Genomic DNA, 19,823 nt, shown 5'->3' on the forward strand with positions numbered 1-19,823 from the left:
TAAAATGGCAGGGACTTCCAAACTTTTGCTAAGTCTGGGACTAAGTCAATAATTTATTCCCCAACCCCATTTCTATATCTTACCTCTTGCAACCATTTCAATACACTGCCACCCAACCATTTTTGCTCGGAATAAAAAGAAGACATGTTTCTCTAAGACTTACTCGATCTTGTATTTTCACTGCTTGAGTCTTGAGCTCCAACGATTGCTTTCTTTTCACAGACCAAAGGTAGACGGTATCGTAGTTCTTCGTTGTAATGCTTGAGATCTTGGTTCAAACTATCAACAGAGCCAACACTATATGCTGGAGTGTCGTTTAGGAAAAAGACTATTCCAAAATCATGATGGTGGAATGGGCAGAGAAGGATGGGTGACCTGATGGTTGTATCGACACCAAAGTCGTAATTACACGGTGTGTGGTCTGGAAGACGCGAGCGAAAGGAATTGCAACAGGCCAATTCATCTCCGGACGTGGGCTGGTGAGTTACTTCACCGCCCATCTTTCCAGCAGGATCCGTTTGGAGAGGAGGAGTCTGCCGCAAAGAGCGTTTGGAAAAAAGATGGATGACAGAGGTAAGAAAGATGAGAATGCACGTGGCTGTGCTTGCACGGTCGGTCGGGGCACAAAAGAAAGGAAAAGATTACCAAAAGGGTTAATCAACCGGCGGGTTAATTCACTAACCCGGAACCCAATTTCCATCCTATCATCACTTATATTTTTAACTCCCATCCGTATAACATATGTAAATCCATCTGTCTTTTCACCTTGTATATAAGAATGTGTATCTGTCCCCTACATGTCCCTTGTAACGTCCCCTCTATGTAAACCTTTTTACATGTGAATAAAGAAATTCGTAATTACACAGTGAAACGTTTTGGCAATTCACTGTCTACAACAGAGGTACCCAACCATTATGGACCGGGTATCGTTTGGTACCAAGCCGCACAGAAACAAAAATAGGAAAAATTTTCGGGTGTTACACGAAAATTTTACCCCAAAATTTACTTCTATTTTATTGACTATTGCAGTCTGCTCTGCGTTTTACATTACAGATGTATCGTATATGTAATAATTAAATGAAATATTACGCACTGAATTGTAAAATTGTCTTGAAACCGTTCGTGGAACAAAAAAGGTTGAGGACCGATGGTCTACAGCAGTGGTTTTCAACCAGGGTTCCGCCAGAAGTTACAAAACTGCTAAAATCGGCAGTAATTTTTAAGTCTCCTGTGCAGATATGTGTGCATAAGACTATTAAACTATTGCACAGGAGTTCCTCGAGCCAGTGGAATGTTTCCTTGGGGTTCCGCTCCAGCAAAAAGTTTGAAAAGCACTGGTCTACAGTATTATTACGAAATAAAAGTGGATGCAATGAATGGTATTTGGCTTTCAATGGCTGCTATTTCAACACAATCTCAAGTGAAGACAGTTACCAAAAAAAGTGCGACTCTGATATAATAGGAAAATTATTAAATTAAACCAAAGTTACAAGGAAGACAAGATGCATTTCAAAAGTTGGGGTGCATGCATATACAGAATGTCATGGTGTTCAAATTAGTATATGAAAAAAAAAAAAGTTTAAGGTGCTTTTGGTAACTTCTTCGTAATTAAAACTACTTTTATGTTTAAAAATTCTTCAAAATTGTAATACCGCTACAAAATAATTATGTGTTTAAAATAAAAACTATGAAAATCGTGAAATCATCAAAGATAAATATTCCCTTTGGATAACAGAAAAAAAGGAAAATATATAATTTTTTTTAAAAACTTAAGTTGCAACTTTGGCCAGCTCCAAGATGGTTCTGTCCTTGAAGAATGGTAAATAAACTAAATTTAAGACTTCAAGAAAGGATACGTGGTTTAGTATTTATGATATCTTCTTGGAGTTTCTGCCTTGCTTTCTTTTCTGCTTCAGTTTCGACGTATTTTTGATCAATAATGTGCAGAACCATCGAAGTTCCTCTCAGAGCCGTGGTCATAGTTGATATGTTTGATTTGCTACAGACAGTAGCCAAATATCCCTCTCAAATCCTCGTCTTTAGAGAAAAATACTACTGCTAATAATAAAACTACAGAAAGAAAAGTACATTGTAAACGGCTACAGTCCATGACATAGAAAAAAGACAAGTCTTGCTCAGCCAATGATCAGGAAATCTGTTCCATGTGACCAAGGAGACTAAACAATTAACTCAGACAAATTAATTTACATACAGACTAGCTAATTAAAAAAAAAAAAAAACTTAAATCTGCCTCCACGAAAAAAAGGAAGACCTTTTAAAGTTTAGCTTTAATTAATAGTCTAAATTAAATATTTTAATTTTATGTTACAAATGAATGTGTTTGCGTGAGTGTAAAAAAAAAAAAAAATCTCCCAGAATACGAAAGTAATCGTGTATATTTGACCCTCTTGTGTTGCTGGCTCTGCAGTTTTTTCAGAAAATGGCGTTACGAAGTTGTTTGTCTCTTTTCGACTTTTAGGGATTTAAGTCGATCGACTGTTTGTAAATTAAGGAAAGGAATAAACATCTTCGTTTCTACTGGAGAAAAATATCTGGTATGTTTTATTGATTCTTTTGTTGTTTATGTTATAGAGAGGGAGAGATGTCTCTCGCTCTGTCTGCCGTCAAGGTATATACTTAGTTGCCTTGACAACCGCTTAACAGGTCCGAAACTTTTGTTTCCTATCATTCAACGAACTCGCCTCTTTTGTTCGATTTGCATTCATTCCAACCGTGACTGTCACGTCCGCACGCACACACGCGTGCCGTAATCGTTAGCCCGACAAAATATATACTCTGCTTCGCCTATGGCTTGTCGGGAATTAAGGACAAAAGTGGCCTGACATACCTCCTCTTTGAACTTGGCACCCTCTTGGATGCTGTATATATGAGGGTATATATCGTTTAAACGGCGAGTTGGCAGAATCGTTAGCACGCCGGGCGAAATGCTTAGCGGTATTTCGTCTGCCGTTACGTTCTGAGTTCAAATTCCGCCGGGGTCGACTTTGCCTTTCATCCTTTCGGGGTCGATGTAATGGACTTAAATCCCTTTGTCTGTCCTTGTTTGTCCCCTTTATGTTTAGCCCCTTGTGGGCAATAAAGAAATAGGTATATATCGTTTCTAAAGAATAGTCAGGTATTATCGAGAGCAGCAAAACCTGTAATTTCTTTTAAGCATCGTAGATAATGTCTTGGCGATAAAATAAAATGTGGACGGGAAAAGGGAGATAGGCCTCTGCTTTTTATTTTTAAGTTTCTTTGAAAACTTTTTCAGCCCTATGTTATGAGCCTCTGAAATTATTTAACACCAAATAATGACTAAGTGAAGTTAATAATTTTGTGTTTTTTTGAATTTGCGCTGTAGTACGATAGAAGGGCGGAGGTAAAGAATACGAACACCACCCGTTTTCGGCGTAACCCTAAACACCGAATATGCAAATTTTTTACCTTCGCCCGATAGAAGTACAATTTCGAGATGTCTGAAACGGTGATTCTCTAAAAATATGAGAAACATAAATCTGAAAATAAATAAATTATTAGGTTGTCCCAAAAGTTCGTAAACACTTGCGAAAATTGAATTTTTACTCGCCAAGTACTAACAAAAACAACAAAAATTATTCCTCAAAATAAAGACCATTATTTTCCAAGACTTTCTACGAACTTTTGGGACAACCTCATATAATAAATAACTTTCGATAAAATGTCAAGACTGAAAAATTGCGAAAAAGTGTGGCTCCAAAGATTTTTTTTTTTTTTTTTCAAAATTGTTGTAGGATCATCTACGGTGTTTAAAGTATGCACATCCGCGGAAATAATGTCAGTTATGCTTTTTAGCGCTCTGGATAATTTCCGATTCTATTCTGTAGGTGCACACATTACATACATATATATATATAATCAGTAGTTCATATATCTGAAAAAGAATCATACACTAAGCCGTTAGAGCAATAATACATTTTTTTAGGAAGTTATGGTCAGTCAGAGAGTGACCATTGGTTTTGCACCTATATAACATTTAGCAGTACAGGTGACTGGTCAGACTGAAATGGCTGAAAGCATTTCAGCCATTTCAGTCTGACCAGTCACCTGTACTGCTAAATGTTATATAGGTGCAAACCATTGGTCAATCAATGACTGACCATAACTTTTAACTTCCTAAAAATATATATCTATCTATCTATTTATATATATATATATATATATATATATATATATATATATATATATATTGGTAAAAACAGTAAGATAACAAAAGAAAGAAAGAGACCTCAATATTATGTAAATAGAGGAAATTTATCTATAAAATAATATGTTACATTACTCGATAGTCAAGATAAAACTGAGTTTCAGATGCCAAAGTGGAAATCCACAACACCATCTCTTCGGTTATGCTAGCAAAAACTGTCCGACGAACGGGAACGTGAAACTCAGAGTAAGAGGTTTTGTTGAATTTTCTGCTGCTTTAAATAAAGCATATTACTCTACCACTGGTATTTGAGTACTCTTTTTTTCCACCTTGTTTCACATTTCTGTGTTTACTCCGGTATATATATATATATAAAACTATGACTTAACCAGCCTCTTGCACTGTCTCCGATGAAGGGGTATTATTATTAATAAATATCCTGGAAACAGCTGTAAGACCTATCTATAAATGCTCTAATATCTACACAGCCTTGGTTATTTTATCTTATTACGCGAAAAATTCTTATATACACACGCTGACATAGAACGAACGTTGAACCCTTTATTCGCCATATTACTGAATCTGGAACTTAACTATGGTCTGTCTATAGCACTTATTCAGCATTACCCGACACCTTTGGGTCTCAATGACACCATTATCTCTTATATATATTATTATTAATAAAGCTGCAAAGACATCACAAAAACTGTTACTCAGAGTTTTTGTGATGTATTTGCAACTTTATTAATAAAGCATATTGCTCTACCTCCGGTATTCGAGTACTATTTTTTCCACCTTGTTTCATATTTATGTGCTGTAACAGAATGCACAACCATACAGAGCTTTCAGTGCTACTTTAGCATGGAGGTCTACCTGGCCATTTACATATCAGCATCCAAACTCTAACCCTAATCATAACACAGATGAGCTTTCCTTCCGTGTTAGTGGGTCTCAACTGTTTGACTAACCAACTATAAATCACTGACTAGGGATGCTCTTTGTGGTCGCTCTGCTTGCTAGAAATAATAACCAAATTCCCCTACATTCTACACTCTACCATCTTAAGGAAACAGGACAAGCACATAGATACACGTTGATGTTTAACTGCTGTGTTTTATCCCTGGGTTAAATTCTAATTGAACAGATCTATGTTCAAAAGCATTCCAACCATGGCTATCCTGTCTTTTGTAGGGAAGCTGGGGTAATACTACATTTGTTAATGTATCCCATGTAATAGTAAACAATGTGTGGCTTGAAAAAATTTGGCTTCTATTTTCAGCTGGTCAGACGTCCATGCAGTCCAACCCTCAGATTCCTTTGTTGCTCATCCCCCTCGTATGAAGCTGCTCCCTTTCCTCACCACCTCCACCAGTCTCTCTCTGATCTGCATGGGGACCTCAGAAGTGCATGCAGCATGAAAAAAAAAGCATCCAGTCCATGGTGTAAAGTGGTTGGTGTCAGGAAGGGCATCTGGCTTTAAAAACCATGCCAAAACTGACCTTGCAGCATGACGCAGTTCTTGAACACATCAGATCCTGTCAAACCATCCAATGCATGCCAGCATGGAATATGGACATTAAATGATGATGATGCTCCACCATTCCACAGCATTCTAGGAAGAACCTCTCTGGACTTACCCTTTGTTCTCAAATCTTTATATATAAAACGAAAGTTGTGTGTGTGTCTGTCCACTCCGATTTAGATTCCTAACTACTCCCACATTTTGCGGTGCAGTTTAACCAAAAGCGGGTATCTTATAGTCGTGATTCATATCGAGCCCTACGATGAGTCTACGATTTAAAAAAGAATTTACCATCATTTTTCCGCATTTTTATTGCATTTTCGCTCAGTTTATATAAGGGAAGTAACTCTCTGAAAATGCTTATATAGTTATTTCCCTTACAAACCAAGCAACGCCGGGCGATACTGCTGGTTAGATATAAATGCTTATTTAAGAGTCACTGTTATTCTTTCATTCCTTCTCATAAGCCAAAAGCTGCAGGGGAGGTAAATGTTACTGCATCTGTGGCTGAATAGAGTAAGTCACAGAAGTGTCGTCCAAAGGAAGTTAATTACAGTGATCCCTCGCTAATTCGCGGATTCACGACTTTGCGGATTTTTAAAATATACTCTTTTACTCTTTTACTTGTTTCAGTCATTTGACTGCAGCCATGGTGGAGCACCGCCTTTTAGTCGAGCAAATCAACCCCAGGACTTATTCTTTGTAAGCCCAGTACTTATTCTATCAGTCTCTTTTGCCGAACCGCTAAGTAACGGGGACGTAAACACACCAGCATCAGTTGTCAAGCAATGCTAGGGGGCAAACACAGACACACATATATACATTATATGACGGGCTTCTTTCAGTTTCCGTCTACCAAATCCACTCACAAGGTATTGGTCGGCCCGGGGCTATAGCAGAGGACACTTGCCCAAGATGCCACGCAGTGGGACTGAACCCAGAACCATGTGGTTGGGAAGCAAGCTACTTACCACACAGCCACTCCTGCGCCTATATATATGAACACCTAAAATTTTTCATTAAATCCAAAGAATAAGAATAAGAAATGCAGTAAGAAACGGAAGAAACTGTCAACTAAACTGGCTTGACTTTGGAATGGCTGGCCAAGCTCTGCAACCTGGCCAAAGAATTGAAAGAGGGGTCACAGGAATGGGATGACGATATGGTAAGGACGGACGAAACACCGGTAAGCATTTCACCCGGTGTGCTAATGATTCTGCTGGTTTTGAATTTTGGCACAAGGCCTGCAATTTTGGAGGAGGAGGTGGTGAGTCAATTACATCAACCCCAGATCTCAACTTTTGTTTATTTTATTGACTCCAAAAGGATGTAAAATAAAAATAATAATTTCAAATTTTGACACAAGGCCAGCAATTTCAAACAAAGAGGTAAGTTGATTACATTGACTCTAGCACTTCACTGCTACTTATTTTGTCAACCCTGAAAGGATGAAAGGCAAAGTTGACTCTGGTGGAATTTGAACTAAAAAACTTCAAGTTGAAAGATGCTGCCAACCGTCCAACGCACAAACAGTTCTGCCAGCTGGCCACCTTCAAGAATAATGATAATAATAATAAATGAAGGCGCATGGCTCAGTGGTTAGATCGTCAAGCTTATGATCATGAGGTTGTGAGTTCGAATCCGGGACCGGGCTGCATGTTGTGTTCTTGAGCAAGACTCTTTATTTCACGTTGCGACATCACAGGTGCCAAGCTGTATCGGCCCCTTTGCCTTTCCCTTGGATAACATTGGTGGCGTGGAGGGGAGGCCTTATGCATGGGCAACTGCTGGCAGAAACGTTAGCACGCTGGGCGAAACACGTAGCCGTACTTCGTCTGCCGTTACGTTCTAGTTCAAATTCCGCTGAGGTCGACTTTGCCTTTCATCCTTTCGGGGTCGATAAATTAAGTACCAGTTTTGCACTGGGGTCAATGTAATCGACTTAATCCGTTTGTCTGTCCTTGTTTGTCCCCCCCTGTGTTTAGCCCCTTGTGGTTAGTAAAGAAATAGGTATGCATGGGCAACTGCTGGTCTTCCATAAACAACCTTGCTCGGACTGGTGCCTGGGAGGGTAACTTTGTAGGTGCAATCCGACAGTCAGTCATGACCAAAGGGGGTCTCAGCAAACTCTACTAAAAAGCACAATCATTAAAATAGTCCCTCAGGATTATAATCTTGGTAACCCTCACCAAATTTATGTATTTCTTTATATTTTTCTTTTATAGAACCAAGATGCCATTATTTGGAAATAAATTTTCTCCCAAGAAGATTCCCAATCGAAGAAGCCAGTCTTTAAGCAATCTAAGTTTGGATTCATCTCAAGCAAAAGAGGAATTTGGCATTGAATGTGGACCAGCCAGAATAAACTTGGGGGGAAGCGAAATGACTTTTGAAGATGGTCATTGGATTCCTGGTAATTAGTTTTATTCTATTCGAAATTATTTTGTTGTTGTCTGGCCCCGGATCACCTCAGATACTATTTTACTCTTTTACTTGTGTCAGTCACTTGACTGCAGCCATGCTGGAGCACCGTCTTTAGTCGAGCAAATCGACCCCAGGACTTATTCTTTGTAAGTCTAGTTCTTATCCTATCGGTCTCTCTTGCCAAACCACTAAGTTACAAGGGCGTAAACACACCAGCATCGGTTGTCAAGCGATGTTGTGGGGACAAACACACACACACACATATATATATATATATATATATATATACATATATACGACAGGCTTCTTTCAGTTTCCGTCTACCAAATCCACTCACAAGGCATTGGTCGGCCCGAGGCTACAGTAGAAGACACTTGCCCAGGGTGCCACTCAGTGGGACTGAACCCGGAACCATGTGGTTGGTAAGCAAGCTACTTACCACACAGTGGGAGTGTCAGTGAGAGAGCCACAAAAAGCATGTTTACAGCATGGCCTTTTACCAATCCTTCCGCCCCTCTCCTACTCAATGGCTAGAATTTGCTCAATAATTCAGTTAAGACTTGATAAATGAGATAGCCAAATCACTCACCTTTACCTCACGGTTCTCCCCATACTGATATCGTCCTCGTCTCTGTCAGTGACAGAACCACAAAAAGTGCGTTTACAGCATGGCCTTTTACCAATCTTCTGCCCCTCTCGTACTCAGTGGCTAGAATTTAATCAAAAAGACAAAATGCTGTTGTTGATGCTCCTGTTATATAAACCAGATATTTGCAACGATTTGATTAGCACCATAATTTCTTCCATTGCCTGCAGCCAGTGGCTTCGGTGCTGCCAGTCATCAAGAACTGATGATTCTACGTAAGAAAAATGAGCAACTACTCAATGAAAACAACTTTTTGAAGATAAAATGTGAAACTTTGTTAGACATGGTAAGTTTGGATTCCTTAACCCTTTAATTATGAAATTAAATTCTATCGTTATTCCAATAATCGATCATAAAATACTTCAAATACTTAATTCAAAACTTTAAAACTGTCATATACATTATATATTTATACTTATACATATTTACATATATTTTTATACATAGGCGCATGGCTCAGTGGTTAGAGCGTCAAGCTTACGATCGTGAGGTTGTGAGCTCGAATCCCGGACCGGGCTGCGTGTTGTGTTCTTGAGCAAGGCACTTTATTTCACGTTGCTCCAGTTCACTCAGCTGTAGAAATGAGTTGCGACGTCACTGGTGCCAAGCTGTATCGGCCCTTGCCTTTCCCTTGGTATGCATGGGCGACTGATGGTCTTCCATAAACAACCGTGCCCAGACTTGTGTCTAGGAGGGTAACTTTCTAGGTGCAATCCCATGGTCATTCATGACCGAAGGGGGTCTTTACCCTTTATATTTATATATTTTTAATACAATTATTTTTCATACGTGTATATACTTCCGAGGAGTTTTGATACTAATTTCCTAATATTGATAATAATATATTATTAAAATATATATATATATATATAAAGCAATAATAAATCTCTGAACGAGATGTAAACAGTAACCGCTCGACAACATAAAGCATACTAGCCATCTCAATACGGCTAACCACTAAGGGTGGGTGTTACTGTAGCTTGTAGCCCCAGGAGATCAACGTCTCCAGCTGGCTTTAGGCACACTTTCTGTGCCCTTATGATATTTGCAAAGGGAAGTCCTAAAGCCAGCTGGAGACGATGATCTCCTGGGGCTAAAAGCTAAAGTAACACCCACCCTTAGTGGTTAGCCATATTGAGACGGCTAGTATACTTTACGTTATATATATATATTTATTCCAATAATGACTTTAGATATCTACCAAAATATAGAACTGGTATTTTCTGCAAGTCACATTGCCTCAATAAACTTGACGTCTTGGTGGTGGTGGTCATGGTCGTCGTCTTAACCCTTTGACATTCAGATTATTTGGTCGAATGTAATCCTTATTGATTCACATTGTTTTGAACTACCTTGTAGCTTCAAGATTCCAATGATGTGGTTGTTTATTTTTAGAATGACATTGTAGGGTAGGTGTGAGAGTCTGAATCTGACAGTTTGATACGAAACTAGTAGAAAACGGATGGCATTCGGATTACTCTGTCAAATGTAATTCTTATTCATTCACATTGTTTGCGAAGACAAAGGCACCATTCGAGCGTGGTTGTTACCAGCATCGCCTTACTGGCCCCTGTGCCAGTGGCATGTAAAAGCACCCACTACACTCTCGGAGTGGTCGGAGTTAGGAAGGGCATCCAGCTGTAGAAACTCTGCCAGATCAAGACTGGAGCCTGGTGCAGCCATCTGCTTCGCCAGTTAAATTGTCCAACCCATGCTAGCATGGAAAGCGGACGTTAAACGAGGATGATGATGATGATGATTGTTTTGAAGTCATCATGACACATAAAAGACACCCAGCACACTGTTAAGTGGTTGGTATTAGAAGGGGCATCCATAGAAACCAGATCAGAATTGAACCTGATGCAGCTCTCTGGCTTGCCAGCTCTGGGCAAACTGTCCAACCCATGCCAGCATGGAAAGCAAATGTCAAAGGATGATGAAGATTGTCACAGCTTCAAGATTTTGGTGACGTGATTACTCTTTCACTTGTTTCAGTCATTTTGACTGTGGCCATGCTGGAGCACCGCTTTTAATCGAGCAAATCGACCCCAGGACTTATTCTTTGTAAGCCTAGTACTTATTCTATCGGTCTCTTTTGCCGAACCGCTAAGTGACGGGGATGTAAACACACTAGCCTCGGTTGTCAAGCGATGTTGGGGGGACAAACACAGACACACAAACATATACACATACACATATATATATACATATATACAACAGGCTTCTTTCAGTTTCCGTCTACCAAATCCACTCACAAGGCTTTGGTCGGCCCAAGGCTATAGTAGAAGACACTTGCCCAAAGTGCCATGCAATGGGACTGAACCCGGAACCATGTGGTTGGTAAGCAAGCTACTTACCACACAGCCACTCCTACACCTATTGTTAATTTATAGAATGACATTGTAGGGTACATGTGAGGGGCTGAATCTCACCAGTTTGAATATAAAAGGGGTAGAATACACGAACCTTTATACGGCTGGTTTCATCCTTATTTCATCATCATCGTCATCATTTAGCGTCCGCTTTCCATGCTGGCATGGGTTGGATGGTTCAACTGGGGTCTGTGAAGCCAGAAGGCTGCACCAGGCCCAGTCTGATCTGGCAGTGTTTCTACGGCTGGATGCCCTTCCTAACGCCAACCACTCCGTGAGTGTAGTGGGTGCTTTTTATGTGCCACCCGCACAGGTGCCAGACGGAGCTGGCAAACGGATGGTGCTTTCAAGTGCCACCAGCACGGGGGCCAGGCGAGGCTGGCAACGGCCACGAACGGATGGTGCTTTTACGTGCCACCGGCATGGAGGCCAGTCGGGGCGGCGCTGGCAACGGCTACGTTATAAATTCTTCATGTATTATCTCAGCTTTAAGATTTCAACATGATTGTGTATTTTTAGAATGACATTGTAGGGTAGGTGTGATGGGCCAGATTCAGCCAGTTTGAACATAAAACAGATGGAATATAGAACAGGATATGAACAGTTTAAATGTCAAAGGGTTAAACCAGGGGCCGGGATGACCTTTAGAAGGCGGGTGGAACTTTGATAAAATCAGCTGTAATATTGAAATTATGCATTTTTTTTTTCCAGCTGACTGAAACCACTGTGAACTCTCACCTTCAAATTCAAGAAATTACCCAACTAAAGAACATGGTGCGAAGTAAAAACAGATGACGTGGCTGGACCACAATGTTGTGTGTGTGTCTGTCCTCACTCGCTGAATTTCCTATTTCTAAATCAGGTGTGTTTGTGTGTGTGTGTAATTGGTTTCAAATTTTGGCAAAAGGCCAGTAATTCTGGGATTTCATCGACCCCTGTGCTCAGTTGGTACTTTATTTTACCAACCCCAAAGGAATGAAAGACAAAGTTTTTTTTGGGGGGGGGGGGTAAATCAATTTCATCAGCCCCAATACACAGCTGGTACTTTTATCAACCCCCAAAAAATGAAAGACAAAGTTTATTTGGGTGGGGGTGGTAAGTCAATTTCATCAGCCCCCGATACACAGCTGGTACTTTTATCAACCCCAAAAGAATGAAAGGCAAAGTTTATTTGGGTGGGGGTGGGGTGGTAAGTCAATTTCATCAGCCCCAATACACAGCTGGTACTTTTATCAACCCCCAAAAGAATGAAAGGCAAAGTTTATTTGGGTGGGGGTGGGAGTGGTAAATCAATTTCATCAGCCCCAATATACAGCTGGTACTTTTATCAACCCCCAAAAGAATGAAAGGCAAATTCAACCTCAGAAGAGTTTGAATTCAGAATGTAAAGACAGATAGATTGCTTCTAAGCATTTTGCCCACCATGCTAGCATTTCTGCCAGCTCACCATCTTTGAATGTGTGTGTGTGTGTGTGTAATTAAATGATATTCCTCAACAATGTATTTCTTCATCCAGTCTCAGCCAGCACTCTCTCTTTGCGAACATCCAACTGGTGTAGAGTCTTGGCTTCTATCGCCTACTTCTTCATTGGTGCTACATTAACAAAAACATTAGCCGTCGGTGCTAAACTAGCAACAACTGAACATCAGGGCTGCATTAGCAACAGAAAATTGTTGCTAGACCAGCAGCAGAACATCGGTGCTATGTTAGCAACAGATGGTTCTGTCTCTTCATACAACCTATTTCTTTATTACCCACAAGGGGCTAAACATAGAGGGGACAAACATGGACAGACATAGGTATTATGTCGATTATATCGATCCCAGTGCTTAACTGGTACTTAATTTATCGACCCCGAAGGATGAAAGGCAAAGTCGACCTCGGCGGAATTTGAACTCACAACGTAACGGCAGCCGAAATACTGCTAAGCATTTCGCCCGACGTGCTAACGATTCTGCCAGCTCGCTGCCTTCATACAACCACAAACCAATTGGGTTACATTAGCAACGGTGGTCTTCTTGGATGCAGAATTAGCAACCTAATGTTTGTGTTGCATTAACAGTAAAAAACTTATCTGCATCATATTTTAGCAACGCAGGGATGTTGAGGAGGAACAGCAGCAGTCAGTCAGTGATCCCTTTTAGCTTGTACTTATTTCAGACATTGAATGAGGCCATACTGGAGCACTGCCTTGAGGAAGTTTAGTCCAACAAATCAATCCCCAGTCCCTATTTTTTTAAACCTGGTACTTATCCTAACAGTTACCTTCTACCAAACCACTAAGTTATAGGGACATAAACAAACCAAGTTACCAAGCGGTGGTGGGGGACAAAAACACACACACACACAGACATATATATATATATGATGGGCTTCTTTCTGTTTCCGTCTACCGAATCTGAGACTGTTAAAGCGACAGACGCAGGGGTCAATTCATTCAACTGTTGTATGGTGTAATCAATTAGTCTGCTTGATTTCAAATGAACAACCAACCCATTAAATAGGGAAGCTGTTGAGTTTGGAAAAAATCATGAGAAGAAATCCGAGGTTTCAGAATTGTCCTTAGTCTGAGAGAAATAAAAAAAATTTTTTAATTTTTTTGTTATTTTCTTTTTTTTTTTTCTGGTTCTAGTCATTGGCCAGCAACAATATTGGACCGTTAATTTAACCCTATCAATACCAACTTGTCTGCGATGGGACCCCGATTCTGATGGAAACTTTTAGCTTTAAACCTTCAGCATAAAGATTGCTCCGTCAAATGTAATTATTATTATTTAATGACATTGTTTTGAATTAATCATACATTATGTCATAGCTTCAAAATTTCAATGATGTGATTGCTTATTTTTAGAATGACATTGTAGGATAGGTGTGAGAGGCTGGATCTGGCCAGTTTGAACACAAAACAAGTAGAATATTTGGGCCAGATAGAGCCAGTTTAAATACTAAATGGTTAAAGTCCTCTAAATTAAAACTTTCCATTAAAATTTCATGTTAGCTTATGTTCAAAACATCAGCTTAATAGTGACAAAGCTATTGTACAGGATTTTTCATTACTTTCAGAATTAATTGAAACAAAGGCGCAGGAGTGGCTGTGTGGTAAGTAGCTTGTTTACCAACCACATGGTACCGGGTTCAGTCCCACTGCGTGGAACCTTGGGCAAGTTTCTTCTACTATAGCTTCGGGCCAACCAAAGCCTTGTGAGTGGAAACTGAAAGAAGCCCGTCGTATATATGTATATGTATGTGTGCGTGTATGTTTGTGTTTGTCCCCCTAGCATTGCTTGACAACCGATGCTGGTGTGTTTATGTCCCTGTCACTTAGCGGTTCAGCAAAAGAGACCGATAGAATAAGTACTGGGCTTACTAAGAATAAGTCCCGGGTTGAGTTGCTCGATTAAAGGTGGTGCTCCAGCATGGCCGCAGTCAAATGACTGAAACAAGTAAAAGAGAGAGTAAAGAGAAGGGATATCTACATAAATGTGGTCATGAAAGGGTTAAAAGGTTTAGACAGCCATTTCAACCCTGGACTTATTTTAGAGTCTGGTAATATGTTGATCACTAATTGTTGAACTGCTAGATTACAAACAAACTCAGACACAAACACGTATACTCTCTCTCTCTTTTACTCTTTTACTTGTTTCAGTCATTTGACTACGGCCATGCTGGAGCACCGCCTTTAGTCGAGCAACTCGACCCCGGGACTTATTCTTTGTAAGCCCAGTACTTATTCTATCGGTCTCTTTTGCCGAACCGCTAAGTGACGGGGACGTAAACACGCCAGCATCGGTTGTCAAGCAATGCTAGGGGTACAAACACACACACTTCTATATATATATACATATATACGATGGGCTTCTTTCAGTTTCCGTCTACCAAATCCACTCATAAGGCATTGGTCGGCCCGGGGCTATAGCAGAAGACACTTGCCCAAGATGCCACGCAGTGGGACTGAACCCGGAACCATGTGGTTGGTTAGCAAGCTACTTACCACACAGCCACTCCTGCGCCTATATTATATTATAAATAAATTGGATGAGGAACGATGCCAAATCAGGCTGGAGTCTGGTGTAGCCTTCCACCATACCAGCCCTGATCAAAGCATCCTCGGACGTTAAATGATGATGATGATGACGATGATAACCAACCAGCAGCACACAAGTGGTTTAGAGATAGATTAATTGATGCATATGACAAGTTAGAGGAAGAGATAGAAAATAATAACAGAGAGGACGATTGAGGATTTCGACACGATAACCTACCGAGGGTGACAGATCGGACAAGTGACTGGGGTTAAGACCTAGCCCCAAAAGGTGACATAGTGATGCAATAGCTCTGCAGATAAAAGCATAAAGACTATGAGAGAAGTTTGGTAAGACTGGTTAAAAAAGGGGCAGTAAAGAGTAGTACTAACTTTTAAGAAGTGAATCAAGCTATCAGGTAAATTGCGCAAGAGAGGAGAGGCCTAGGTTCCAAAAATATCAGAAGCATGGAGTATTTCAGATTGTTAGACAATAATCGAGACATCATTGGGGAAAAAATGTGTATGGAAAGATGATGGTATTTTTGCTCTTACAAACAACCGAAAAAGGGGCATGAAAGGGCTGTTATAAGAAGCTGTTGGATGAAGACAAATGCATAGGAGAGAGAGGGTCTCCATTAATTTGATACAACAGACCTGCCATCCAAGTATGGTAGTCAAAGCAATTAAGATTATGATGGCCAGGAAGACACCTGGTCCATCAGGTGATGGTGATAGTGACACCCTTCGGTCAGACACTGACCATGGGTTTGCACCTAGAGAGTTACCCTCTAAGGCACAAGTCTGGGCAAGGTTGTTTTATGGAAGACCAGCAGTCGCCCATGCATACCGGCCTCCCCATCACCGATGTTGTCCAAGAGAAAGGCAAAGGGGCCGATACAGCTTGGCACCTGTGACGTCGCAACTCATTTCTACAGCTGAGTGAACTGGGACAACGTGAAATAAAGTGTCTTGCTCAAGAACACAACACGCAGCCCGGTCCGGGATTCGAGCTCACAACCTCACGATTGTAAGCTCGACGCTCTAACCACTGAGCCACGCGCCTTCACCAGGAATGACTGTTTAATATTCTTAAAATGTCTGGCAGAGTGAGATATTAAGCTGGTCACCTGCATAGTAAGTCAGGTAGGACAGGAAAGTGTTATACCCAATGACTAACATAACAGTAACATCATCAACTGCTACAAAGGCAAAGGTGATGCATTAGAGAGAGGAAATTACAGAGATATTAAACAGTTGGACCGATTTATAGATGTAACAGAATGCAATTGCTTAACTAGAGAGCATTAGTATAGACACAATGCAGTTTGGTTTTGTGCCAGGTGGAAGCAATACTGATAATGAAATTATTGTATACAGTGCTCAGCTGCACCACAACTTGTCAGAAAGTGTGTATAAAGTATATGCAGTAATGTACAAATGTCTGGAAAGTGAACAGTGTATGAGTCAGATACATGCTTGTGTGTGTATGGAGGGGAGAAAATCAGGTGTAGTGTTGGCGAATCTCAGGAAGCATGGAAGTTTTGAAGGATGCAGTGCTCCGACAACTAACAACTGATACCGGCAGTTTGTTCCGTGCTTCAGCAACTCTCAGCGTGAAAAAATGTTTCCTAAAGTCATGGGAGCTGTGCTGTTTTCTGACTTTGTAAATATGTCCGCTATCTTCCTAGTGAGACAACTGCAGGAGGAATATCTAGGTAGGCACAGGCCCTATATATGGCTTTTGTTGACGAGAGAAGGTACTTGATGGGGTTTCCAGCTCTGATCTGGTGAACATTGGAGAAGATAAATGGCTTGTGAGAGTTGATAGTAAATACCTAAGGAATTCAGTGTGAAGGAGGGGATACAGCAGAGCTAAGTCCTCTGTCCCTTTTGTTCATTATAGACTTCCAAGTCATAACAGAGGGGTTTAAGAGTAGCTGTCCATGGCAACAACTCTGTGTTAGTGACTTAGTTCTTAGAGCAGAATCTGAAATAGAAATGAAATTCCAAACATAACACCAAACCCTGGAATCTAGAGACTTCAAAATAAATTTAGCAATTAGCAAAAGAACACAGGACTCTGCTTCCACCAAGAAAATGGCCATAATCAGTATGTAGAAAAGGGGTAAGTAGGAATACTATTTGGTGTACTCAATGTAAACTGTGGGATCACAGGTGAGCTAACAGAGAAGGTAAACTTCATATTTAGTAGGTGCACAGAATATATGCAAAATAGATTCCATCCAATGTGTGAGAGGTTCACAAGAAGTAGCAAATAGCTTCTGTTACCTAAGAGACCTAATTAGGAGTGGAGGGTGGTATCTGAGAGCATGGTAGCTAGAGTAAGAATTGGTTGAATAAAGTTCCAGGAGCTGTTACCTGTTAGCAACAAATGGCTTCTCCCTAAGAGGGTACAAAATATGATGCTACATTACTGCAAAAAGTGGATCTCAAATGTAGAAAACCTCCAAAGGCTGAAAAGACATGAAGCAAAAATGGTCCACTGGATGTGTAATACAAGAGTGCAATAAAGGTCAGAGTACAAATAAGCTGAGAGAGGGGGAGATCTGGTTCAAAGAGATGAAGATGGATCTGAAGTTGTTACATCTCACAAAGGAGATGACAAAGAACCACATCAATTGGTGGTAGGATAAGTGGGAGAAAACCAACTCATCCACCGAGGGATGATAAAACAAGATGTTGAAATTGTTATAAATGTATAGACACACATACTCAACAGGAATAGGGATTCAAAGGGATCAAACAGAACTTCAGTAAGCTCTCTGCTGGGCATCTGGTTAACAATACAATTACGTAATATATACATATATTTCTTTACTACCCACAAGGGGCTAAACATAGAGGGGACAGACAAAGGGATTAAGTCGATTACATCGACCCAGTGCGTAACTGGTACTTTATTTATCGACCCCAAGAGGATGAAAGGCAAAGTCGACCTCGGCGGAATTTGAACTCAGAACGTAATGACAGACGTAATATATATATAAGCAAGCTACTTACCACACAGCCACTCCTGCGCCTATCTCTCTCATTTTTCCAAACCACTCAATTAGAGAGACATAAACAAACCGACACTGGCTGGCAAGCAGTGGTGGGAGACAAACACAAAGACACATATATGATGGGCTTCTTTCAGTTTCCATCATCATCATCATCATCATCATCATCATACAAAAAAATCCACTACACACAGTGGGATTGAACCCAAGACCACATGGCTGAGAAAACAAGCTTCCTAAACCACGTAGCCATACCTGAATGTAGGTATATTTTCTTTTTTCATCAACTTTAATTTAAAAGTTCAGGTTTTAAAATATATTTTATTACAAGAATAAAGATTATTTATTTACATTTTTCAATCCTAAAAATCCATTTTGTGGGGACATGTTCTTTTCGTGTGACCTGAAATTGAAGAAAAAGAAACGATGAAATATTTAAAGTGTCTTTTACCAGACATCATTGCCTGCAGCCATCGTCTTTTATGCATCCACTTTGCCATGTTTGCATGAGAGAGAAATAAATGGTGCCAGGTAGAGCACAGAGCCACAGAAACCAATGCCAAAGCTGAAACTGGAGCCCAACGCAGCCCTGGAGCTAGCTGGATCCTGTCAAACCGGGATCAGTATGGATAAGGGGCACTTAATGATGATGATGATGAGGAGGAGGAGGAAGGGAGACAGGGGAGAATGATGATGGTGATGATGTTGAGGATGTCAGTTTGGAAAAGGGGCACTTTGATGATGATGATGATGAGGAGGAGGAGGGGAGATAGAGGAGAATGATGATGTTGAGGATGTCAGTATGGAAAAGGGGCACTTAATGATGATGATGATGAGAGGAGGAGGGACAAGGGATGATGATGAAGATGATGACAATACTCTATTGTTGAAAGAGAGAGAGGAAAAGGAAGTAAACAGTTGTTAAAGTACCCAGGGTACCCTAGTAATTTCTCTACAGAGAGAGACACACACAAACAGAAATTTAAAAAAAAAAAGGGAGTCAGTTTTAGTACCTATTGTGCCACATATTCCACATTTCGGAGAAGCCCGTTTATTTTCACCACTTTGGTTGGTTTTCTGTTTCTTGGCCTGGTGTCTGTTGTTGTCATGGTTGCCAAACCGTTGGGAAGAGTAAGAATTACCACCGCCTGCAAAAACAAACAAAATAAACAATAATGAAGCATAAATACTAAATCAAAAATTTCAATTTGTTGTAAATTAGTCCCCAAGTTAATGAAAGCCTGCCAGCTGTGGCCCTTCCATCTCTTCCATAGGATCCAAAAACACATTCAATGTTTTTCACTGCCTTAACTGTTTAGCATTCAAATTTCTCTGTCAAATGTATTACTTATTTATCCATATTGTTTTGAATTCATCGTGTATTATCTCATGGCTTCAGCATCAGATGTGGTGTGCAAGAGAGATGTTTGCGCTGGTATGGTCATGTACTGCAGATGAATGAGGAGAGACGTGTGAAGGAGTGCCACTCCCAAACAGTTGAAGGTATCGGGGGGGAGAGGTAGACCCAGGAAGACATGGGATGAGGTAGTCAAGCATGACCTTCGAACGTTGGGCCTCACGGAGGCAATGACGAAAGACCGAGATCTCTGGAGATATGCTGTGACTGC

At 40.5% G+C, this 19,823-nt stretch overlaps 3 protein-coding genes across 5 annotated transcripts in view; 1 reads left to right on the forward strand and 2 right to left on the reverse strand.

Annotated features, from left to right (window-relative positions):
* The window catches only part of LOC115224529 (protein FAM227B-like), a 31,239-nt gene extending 28,951 nt beyond the window's left edge, over positions 1-2,288 (reverse strand). The window contains exons 1-2 of one of the 2 annotated variants that reach the window (XM_029795439.2): positions 1,857-2,288; positions 164-304 (exon numbers count right to left, since the gene is read on the reverse strand). In XM_029795439.2, coding sequence (XP_029651299.1) covers positions 164-304; positions 1,857-1,980 — 265 coding nt within the window. In that variant the 5' untranslated portion in view covers positions 1,981-2,288. The remainder of the gene's footprint in view (positions 1-163; positions 305-1,856) is intronic. The other variant, XM_036513373.1, reaches the window with a different exon arrangement.
* Positions 2,289-2,405: 117 nt separating this feature from the next.
* Positions 2,406-12,260, forward strand: LOC115224343 (protein chibby homolog 1-like). The gene is made up of 4 exons (XM_029795215.2): positions 2,406-2,555; positions 7,934-8,121; positions 8,949-9,064; positions 11,862-12,260. The coding sequence occupies exons 2-4, from the start codon at positions 7,941-7,943 to the stop codon at positions 11,943-11,945; spliced, it is 381 nt and encodes a 126-aa protein (XP_029651075.1). The 5' UTR covers positions 2,406-2,555; positions 7,934-7,940; the 3' UTR covers positions 11,946-12,260.
* A 6,236-nt stretch (positions 12,261-18,496) lies between these two features.
* Positions 18,497-19,823, reverse strand: part of LOC115224247 (DNA topoisomerase 3-alpha) — a 70,200-nt gene continuing 68,873 nt past the window's right edge. For both annotated transcript variants that reach the window (XM_029795050.2, XM_036513371.1), the window contains 2 exons: positions 19,209-19,343; positions 18,497-18,598 (listed from right to left, as the gene is read on the reverse strand). In XM_029795050.2, the coding sequence (XP_029650910.1) occupies positions 18,558-18,598; positions 19,209-19,343 (176 nt within the window). In that variant the 3' untranslated portion in view covers positions 18,497-18,557. The remainder of the gene's footprint in view (positions 18,599-19,208; positions 19,344-19,823) is intronic.

The sequence above is a fragment of the Octopus sinensis genome, linkage group LG25 (assembly GCF_006345805.1).
Source record: "Octopus sinensis linkage group LG25, ASM634580v1, whole genome shotgun sequence".
NCBI lineage: Eukaryota > Metazoa > Mollusca > Cephalopoda > Octopoda > Octopodidae > Octopus > Octopus sinensis.

Bases quoted from the DNA above. Each gene is read 5' to 3' on its own strand.
- LOC115224343 (XM_029795215.2), top strand. From the start codon at position 7,941: ATGCCATTATTTGGAAATAAATTTTCTCCCAAGAAGATTCCCAATCGA. The intron at 8,122-8,948 runs GTAATTAGTTTT...CATTGCCTGCAG, and splicing joins AGATGGTCATTGGATTCCTG to CCAGTGGCTTCGGTGCTGCC. The intron at 9,065-11,861 runs GTAAGTTTGGAT...TTTTTTTTCCAG, and splicing joins GTGAAACTTTGTTAGACATG to CTGACTGAAACCACTGTGAA.